The sequence below is a fragment of the Oncorhynchus masou genome, chromosome 5 (assembly GCF_036934945.1).
Source record: "Oncorhynchus masou masou isolate Uvic2021 chromosome 5, UVic_Omas_1.1, whole genome shotgun sequence".
NCBI classification, from domain to species: Eukaryota; Metazoa; Chordata; class Actinopteri; order Salmoniformes; family Salmonidae; genus Oncorhynchus; species Oncorhynchus masou.
In genome coordinates, this window is record NC_088216.1 from 3,986,157 (window position 1) to 3,996,156 (window position 10,000).

The 10,000-nt window shown below is 44.8% G+C and overlaps 1 protein-coding gene across 1 annotated transcript in view; it reads right to left on the minus strand.

The window, feature by feature from the left end:
• The window catches only part of LOC135526081 (glutamate receptor ionotropic, NMDA 2A-like), a 232,633-nt gene that overhangs the window by 45,876 nt on the left and 176,757 nt on the right, over positions 1-10,000 (minus strand). The window contains exon 16 of the mRNA XM_064954171.1: positions 4,688-4,875. Within this exon, the coding sequence (XP_064810243.1) occupies positions 4,688-4,875 (188 nt within the window). The remainder of the gene's footprint in view (positions 1-4,687; positions 4,876-10,000) is intronic.

The window sequence follows — 10,000 nt, forward strand, 5'->3', positions numbered from 1 at the left end:
GGTAACTGTCGTCTGCAAGCTGGTCGATCTTCCTGTTACCAATAATATACCCTTATTTCTGAAGTGTGCACTCGTTCACTACCTCCCAGACATTTAAAAAGCATTGGATTGGTGGAGGTACTTGTGGGAGTCTCCTATAGTCTGCTAGCTAAACAGCATTGGATTGGTGGAGGTACTTGTGGGAGTCTCCTATTTCTCTCTCTCTCTCTCTCTCTCTCGAGTCCTTTCAGATCACAGAAGGGAAGGGAGCAAGTGTACACTTTGTGAAGAAGGACAGATAGTGGGACCAGAGTGGAATATGCTAGCTGTGTGGCCTGGTAGGGAAGGCTGTAATGTAGTGGAGATGAGTGAGAGAGTGGAACATGATAGCTGTGTGGCCTGGTAGGGAAGGCTGTAATGTAGTGGAGATGAGTGAGAGAGTGGAACATGCTAGCTGTGTGGCCTGGTAGGGAAGGCTGTAATGTAGTGGAGATGTAGTGGAGATGAGTGAGAGAGTGGAACATGCTAGCTGTGTGGCCTGGTAGGGAAGGCTATAGTGTAGTGTCGTGGAGATGTAGTGGATCATCTTGGACAGTGACAGTTCAGTGTAAATGTATTGTAGTGTCGTGGAGATGTAGTGGATCATCTTGGACAGTGACAGTTCAGTGTAAATGTAGTGTAGTGTAGTGGAGATGTAGTGTATCATCTTGGACAGTGACAGGTCAGTGTAAATGTATTGTAGTGTAGTGGAGATGTAGTGGATCATCTTGGACAGTGACAGGTCAGTGTAAATGTATTGTAGTGTAGTGGAGATGTAGTGGATCATCTTGGACAGTGACAGGTCAGTGTAAATGTATTGTAGTGTAGTGGAGATGTAGTGGATCATCTTGGACAGTGACAGGTCAGTGTAAATGTATTGTAGTGTAGTGGAGATGTAGTGGATCATCTTGGACAGTGACAGGTCAGTGTAAATGTATTGTAGTGTAGTGGAGATGTAGTGGATCATCTTGGACAGTGACAGGTCAGTGTAAATGTAATTGTAGTGTAGTGGAGATGTAGTGGATCATCTTGGACAGTGACAGGTCAGTGTAAATGTAATGTAGTGTAGTGGAGATGTAGTGGATCATCTTGGACAGTGACAGTTCAGTGTAAATGTATTGTAGTGTCATGGAGATGTAGTGGATCATCTTGGACAGTGACAGGTCAGTGTAAATGTATTGTAGTGTCATGGAGATGTAGTGGATCATCTTGGACAGTGACAGGTCAGTGTAAATGTAATGTAGTGTAGTGGAGATGTAGTGGATCATCTTGGACAGTGACAGGTCAGTGTAAATGTATTGTAGTGTCATGGAGATGTAGTGGATCATCTTGGACAGTGACCGTTCAGTGTAAATGTAATTGTACTACAGGAAGTTATTCGGGTAAAGTGAACTGTCCCTCAGGAAAAATGGTTTCCATTTAGTGGAGCTGTATGGTCCAGGTACTGCTGCTCTCCTCTCCTCCCTCTCTCCCCTTTCTCATCCCTCTCTCCTCCCTCCCTCTCTCCTCTCTCCTCTCCCTCTCTCCTCTCTCCTCTCCCCCCTCTCTCCCCTTTCTCATCCCTCTCTCCTCTCTCCTCTTTCTCATCCCTCTCTCCTCTCTCCTCTTTCTCATATCTCTCTCCTCTCCCCTCTCCTCTCTCCTCTTTCTCATATCTCTCTCCTCTCCTCTCTCCTCTTTCTCATATCTCTCTCCTCTCCTCTCTCCCCTTTCTCATCCCTGTCTCCTCTCCTCCTCTCATCCTTCTCTCCTCCTCTCATCCCTCTCTCCTCCTCTCATCCCTCTCTCCTCTCCTCACTCTCATCCCTCACCTCCTCTCATGCCTCCCTCCTCTCCTCCTCTCATCCCCTCTCCTATCCTCCTCTCCTCTCCTCACTCTCTCCTCTCCTCCCTCTCTCCTGAATCAGAATGAGTGAGCTAACTGTAAGTGTCTCTGGATAAGAGCGTCTGCTAAATGACTAACATGTCAATGTAGAGAGACATGAAGAGAGTGTTGGATATTATGAGAGACGAGAAGAGAGACGAGAGGAGAGTGTAGAATATGTAGAGAGACGAGAAGAGATGAGAGACGAGAAGAGAATGTAGAATATGAAGAGAGACGAGAAGAGAGTGTTGGATATGATGAGAGACGATAAGAGAGACGAGAGGAGAGTGTAGGATATGTAAAGAGACGAGAGGGTAGGATATGATGAGAGATGAGAAGAGAGAAGATGAGAGACGAGAAGAGAATGTAGGATATGAAGAGAGACGAGAGGAGAGACGAGGAGAGTGTAGGATATGTAGAGAGACGAGAAGAGAGTGTAGGATATGTAGAGAGATGAGAAGAGAGTGTAGGATATGTAGAGAGACGAGAAGAGAGTGTAGGATATGTAGAGAGATGAGAAGAGAGTGTAGGATATGTAGAGAGATGAGAAGAGAGTGTAGGATATGTAGAGAGATGAGAATAGAGGGTAGGATTTTCAAGCAACAAGAAAAGAGGAAAGGAGAGAGGATGAGAGGAGAAGAGAAGGGGAGAGCCGAGCAGAGAAATGGAGAGAGAGAGGAAAGAGGGAGGAGAGTAGAGGAATGGAGAGAGAGAGTAAAGAGGGAGGAGAGGAGAGGAATGGAGAGAGAGGGGAAAGAGGGAGGAGAGGAGAGGAATGGAGAGAGAGAGGAAAGAGGGAGGAGAGGAATGGAGAGAGAGAGGAAAGGAAATGAGAGGTGAGCAGAGGAATGGAGAGATAGAGGAAAGAGGGAGGAGAGGAGAGCAGAGGAATGGAGAGGAAAGAGGGAGGAGAGGAAGGAAGGAAAGTAGTGGAAAGGAAAGGAGAGGAGAGGAAAGGAAAGGAGAGAAGAGCAGATGAAAGGAGAGGAAAGGAAAGGAGAGGAGAGGAAAGGAAAGGAGAGAAGAGCAGATGAAAGGAGAGGAAAGGAGAGGACCACAAACAGCGAGGTGTAGACAATACAGTGAAATGCTTACTTGCCAGTTCTCCTCTCTTGGACTTGGCTGAACAGAAGTGTAACAGTAGAGAAGACAGATGAAATAACAGACAGAAATAACATGCAGTAATTTACATATACCCTATTTACATATACCCTATTTACACACAACCCTATTTACATACACCCATATTTACATATAACCATATTTACATATACCCATATTTACATACAGCCCTATTTACATATACCATATTTACATAAACACTATTTACATATACCATATTTACATAAACACTATTTACATATACCATATTTACATATACCCTATTTACATACAGCAGTATTTACATACACACTATTTACATATACACTATTTACATATACACTATTTATATACAACCCTATTTACATATACCCTATTTACATATACCCATATTTACATATACATTATTTACATACAAACCTATTTACATACAACACTATTTACATATACACAATTTACATATACACTATTTATATACAACCCTATTTACACATACCCTATTTACATATACCATATTTACATATACCCTATTTACATATACCCTATTTACATATACACTATTTACATATACACTATTTACATATACACTATTTATATACAACCCTATTTACATACAACAGTATTTACATATACAGTATTTACATATACACTATTTACATATACACTATTTACATATACACTATTTATATACAACCCTATTTACATACAACAGTATTTACATATACACTATTTACATATACACTATTTACATATACACTATTTACATATACACTATTTATATACAATCCTATTTACATATACCCTATTTACATATACCATATTTACATATGCCCTATTTACATATACCCATATTTACATATACACTATTTACATATGCCCATATACCCTATTTCCATATACACTATTTACCTATTTACATACAACACTATTTACATATACACTATTTACATAATACACTATTTATATACAACCCTATTTACATATACCCTATTTACATATGCCCATATTTACATATACCATATTTACATATGCCCATATACCCTATTTGCATATACACTATTTACATATACACTATTTACACACAACACTATTTACATATACCATATTTACATATACCATATTTACATATTTACATATACCATATTTACATATACCCTATTTTACATATACCATATTTACATATACACTATTTAAATATACACTATTTAAATATAACCCTATTTACATACGTGCTATTTACATATACCCCTATTCAAATATAACCCTATTTACATATGTACTATTTACATATGCCCCTATTTAAATATAACCCTATTTACATATACCCATATTTACATATACATGTATTTAGATATACATTAATAACCACATATACAGTACAGAAATACGGGATTGGTTGAGGGAGGAGAGGACAGTGATATAGAAGGGTTAAATATGGTAGAGAGAGGAGAGGACAGTGATATAGAAGGGTTAAATATGGTAGAGAGAGGAGAGGAGATGAAAGGAGAGGAAAGGGAAAAGGCAGAGGAAAGGAGAGGAGAGGAGAAGAGAGGGGAGGAAAGGAGGAGAGGAGGTGAGGAGAGAAGAGGAGATGAGAGCAGAAGAAAGCCGAGGAGAGGCGAGGAGAGGAGAAGATAGCCGAGGAGAGGAGAGGAGAGGAGAGGAGGGGAGAAGAAAGCCGAGGAGAGGAGAGGAGAGTCCTACCATCTCCTATGATGGCCAGTATAGCCAGGTCCACCTGTCGTTTCCAGTGCGACCCTTTCTGCAGAGCGATGCCGTAGCCGGTGGTGGCGAAGATGTACCCGCTGCCGATGGTGACCAGCTTACAGCCATCGTCTCTGCCGGCAGCGTAGTTCAACACAGCAGCATCATAGATGAAGGCATCCAGTTTACTGTAACAAAACACGCAGAGGAACTATAAACTCAGTTTACTGTAACAAAACACACAGAGGAACTATAAACTCAGTTTACTGTAACAAAACACACAGAAGAACTATAAACTCAGTTTACTGTAACAAAACACACAGAGGAAAAATAAACTCAGTTTACTGTAACAAAACACACAGACAAAATTCCCACCGTGAAGCATGGAGGAGGAGGTGTGATAGTGTGGGGAAGCTGTGCTGGTGAGACTGTCTGTGATTTATTTATTTAGAATTCAGAAAACCAGCATGGCTACCACAGCCTTCTGCAGCGATACGCCATCCTGTCTGGTTTGCACTTAGTGGAACTATCATTTGTGTTTTTTAACAGGACACGCCTCCGGGCTGTGTAAGGGCTACTTGACTAAGAAGGAGAGTGGTGTAATGCTGCATCAGACGACCTGGCCTCCACAATCTCCCGACCAATGAGATGGTTTGGGATGAGTTGGACCGCATAGTGGTAAAGCAGCCAAAAAGTGCTCAGCATATGTGGGAACTCCTTCAAGTCGGTTGAAAAAGCATTCCAGGTGAAGCTGGTTGAGAGAATGCCAAGAGTGTGCAAAGCTGTCATCAAGGCAAAGGGTGGCTACATTGAATAATTAAAACATTCTACATTCTACATTCCAGGCTCCAAATAACCATTGGCGCCTGGAACCCTAATGGACAAGACTGAAAGACGGCAGAGAGTTGAGGAGATTTCACATCAACCTTGCTGAACTCTCTGATACTCCACTGGCCGGTGAAGAGCACCTGTAGGAGAGGAAAGGCAGATAGACCCTTTTGGCTGGTGAAGAGCACCTGTAGGAGAGGAAAGGCAGAGAGACTCTTTCCCTGAAAGGAAAGCTGGCTGGTGAAGAGCACCTGTAGGAGAGGAAAGGCAGATAGACTCTTTCCCTGAAAGGAAAGCTGGCTGGTGAAGAGCAGCTGTAGGAGAGGACCACATCCCTCAGCGACCCACAAATGAGAACATAAGAGAACCACCCAGCCTGCAGGAGGACATGAGAGACCCACCTACCCTGCAGGAGGACATGGGAGAACCTCCCAGCCTGCAGGAGGACATGGACATTTTAAGCATACCAAGCGTTTATGTAAGAACATCTCTCTCAGTAGACAAAATATTACAAACACCTAGCAGCCAAGTAGATTGGTCACGAAAGTCAGAAAAGCAATAGATTAAATCGCTTACCTTTGATGATCTTCGGATGTTTTCACTCACGAGACTCCCAGTTACACAATAAATGTTCCTGTTGTTCCATAAAGATTATTTTTATTTCCAAAATACCTCCATTTGTTTGGCGCGTTATGTTCAGAAATCCACAGGCTCGAGCGGGTCACGACATCACAGACGAAAATTCCAAATAGTATCCGTAATGTCCACAGAAACATGTCAAACGTTTTTTATAATCAATCCTCAGGTTGTTGTTAAAATATATAATCGATAATATATCAACCGGGACTGTCGTTTTTTCAATAGGAGAGGGAGAGACAATGGCTGCCCCACTCTGTTGCGCAAGCAAAACTCTGCGAACAGCCAGCTATCCACTAACGTAATGTTATCTTTCTCGCTCATTTTTCAAAATAAAAGCCTGAAACTATGTCTAAAGACTGTTGACACCTTGAGGAAGCCATAGGAAAAGAAATCTGGTTGATATCCCTTTAAATGGAGGCAAGGCATACAATGGAACAGAGAGCTTTCAGGAAAAACAGCACTTCCTGGTTTGATTTTCCTCAGGTTTTAGCCTGCAATATCAGTTCTGTTATACTCACAGACAATATTTTGACAGTTTTGGAAACTTTAGAGTGTTTTCTATCCTAATCTGACAATTAGATGCATATTATAGTTTCTGGGCCTGAGATATAGGCAGTTTCATATGGGTACGTTTTCTAGCCAAAAACGAAAATCCCCCTGCACTCAAGAAGTTAAAAATGGGACAAAGCAGACTGTGGCATCTCCCTCCTGTCCACCACCAGGAAAACACTGGCCCTCATACTGGCCAACCGACTCCTTTCCCCCGTCAGAAGAAATCTTCCCAGAATCTCAGTGTGGCTTTTCCCACCAACCAGAGGACAGGATCTACACAGCACGACAACTGCAGGAAAAACACCAGGAGCAAAATGAACTACTGTACATTATAGACACCAGGCCTTCATAGACACCAGGCCCTCATAGATACCAGGCCTTCATAGACACCAGGCCTTTATAGACACCAGGCCTTCATAGACACCAGGCCCTCATAGACACCAGGCCTTCATAGACACCAGGCCTTTATATACACCAGGCCTTTATATACACCAGGCCTTTATATACACCAGGCCTTCATAGACACCAGGCCTTCATAGACACCAGGCCTTCATAGACACCAGGCCTTTATATACACCAGGCCTTTATATACACCAGGCCTTCATAGACACCAGGCCTTCATAGACACCAGGCCCTCATAGACACCAGGCCTTCATAGACACCAGGCCTTTATATACACCAGGCCTTTATATACACCAGGCCTTCATAGACACCAGGCCTTCATAGACACCAGGCCTTCATAGACACCAGGCCTTCATAGACACCAGGCCCTCATAGACACCAGGCCTTCATAGACACCAGGCCTTCATAGACACCAGGCCCTCATAGACACCAGGCCCTCATAGACACCAGGCCTTCATAGACACCAGGCCTTCATAGACACCAGGCCTTCATAGACACCAGGCCCTCATAGACACCAGGCCTTCATAGACACCAGGCCCTCATAGACACCAGGCCCTCATAGACACCAGGCCTTCATAGACACCAGGCCTTCATAGACACCAGGCCCTCATAGACACCAGGCCTTCATAGACACCAGGCACTCATAGATACCAGGCCTTCATAGACACCAGGCCTTTATAGACACCAGGCCTTCATAGACACCAGGCCTTCATAGACACCAGGCACTCATAGACACCAGGCCTTCATAGACACCAGGCACTCATAGATACCAGGCCTTCATAGACACCAGGCCTTTATAGACACCAGGCCTTCATAGATACCAGGCCTTCATAGACACCAGGCCTTCATAGACACCAGGCCTTCATAGATACCAGGCCTTCATAGACACCAGGCACTCATAGACACCAGGCCCTCATAGACACCAGGCCTTCATAGACACCAGGCCTTTATAGACACCAGGCCCTCATAGACACAAGGCCTTTATAGACACCAGGCCCTCATAGACACCATGCCTTCATAGACACCAGGCCCTCATAGACACCAGGCCTTCATAGACACCAGGCCTTCATAGACACCAGGCCTTTATAGACACCAGGCCTTCATAAACACCATGCCTTCATAGACACCAGGCCCTCATAGACACCAGGCCTTTATAGACACCAAGCCTTAATAGACACCAGGCCTTAATAGACACCATGCATGTATAAACACCAGGCCTTTATAGACACCAGGCATTTATAGACACCAGGCCTTCATAGACACAAGGCCCTCATAGACACCAGGCCTTCATAGACACCAGGCCTTTATAGACACCAGGCCTTCATAAACACCATGCCTTCATAGACACCAGGCCCTCATAGACACCAGGCCTTTATAGACACCAGGCCTTAATAGACACCAGGCCTTAATAGACACCAGGCATGTATAGACACCAGGCCTTTATAGACACCAGGCATTTATAGACACCAGGCCTTCATAGACACAAGGCCCTCATATACACCAGGCCTTCATATACACCAGGCCCTCATAGACACCAGGCCGTCATAGACACCAGGCCCTCATAGACACCAGGCCTTCATAGACACCAGGCCTTCATAGACACCAGGCCTTCATAGACACAAGGCCCTCATAGACACCAGGCCTTCATAGACACCAGGCCTTCATAGACACCAGGCCTTTATAGACACCAGGCCTTCATAAACACCATGCCTTCATAGACACCAGGCCCTCATAGACACCAGGCCTTTATAGACACCAAGCCTTAATAGACACCAGGCCTTAATAGACACCATGCATGTATAAACACCAGGCCTTTATAGACACCAGGCATTTATAGACACCAGGCCTTCATAGACACAAGGCCCTCATATACACCAGGCCTTCATATACACCAGGCCCTCATAGACACCAGGCCCTCATAGACACCAGGCCCTCATAGACACCAGGCCTTCATAGACACCAGGCCTTTATAGACACCAGGCCTTCATAGACACCAGGCCTTCATAGACACCAGGCCTTCATAGACACCAGGCCCTCATAGACACCAGTCCTTCATAGCCTTTGACTCTGTGAAACACCGTGCCTCTGATTGTATCCTGACAAATTGACCATAACACAGGGACTGCTGCATGAAAGCACATCAGCTACGGTGCTTAGGAACAGTGGACTGCTGCATGAAAGCAGGTCAGCTACGGTGCTTAGGAACAGTGGACTGCTGCATGAAAGCAGGTCAGCTACGGTGCTTAGGAACAGTGGACTGCTGCATGAAAGCAGGTCAGCTACGGTGCTTAGGAACAGTGGACTGCTGAATGAAAGCACGTCAGCTACGGTGCTTAGGAACAGTGGACTGCTGCATGAAAGCAGGTCAGCTACGGTGGAAACACTGGAGTTAAAACTGGATCATTGCACCCCATCCTGTTTTCAATTTTCATCGCTGTCATTCCTCCAACTCCAAGGTGTAAATCTGCCTCGGGGAGTCCAACAGACGGCTGACTCTTCAACCTGAACAGATTCAAAGGCCGAGAGCATAAAACCACCAACACCTCCATGGTGGAGCTTCAGTGATTCAGAGGATAACGCCGTCACTGCCCACTGGGAAGAGGACCGTCAGAGGATAACGCTGTCACTACCCACTGGGAAGAGGACCGTCAGAGGATAACGCTGTCACTACCCACTGGGAAGAGGACCGTCAGAGGATAACGCCCTCACTACCCACTGGGAAGAGGACCGTCAGAGGACAACGCCGTCACTGCCCACTGGGAAGAGGACCGTGGGAGGATAACGCCGTCACTGCCCACTGGGAAGAGGACCGTCAGAGGATAACGCCGTCACTGCCCACTGGGAAGAGGACCGTCAGAGGATAACGCCGTCACTGCCCACTGGGAAGAGGAC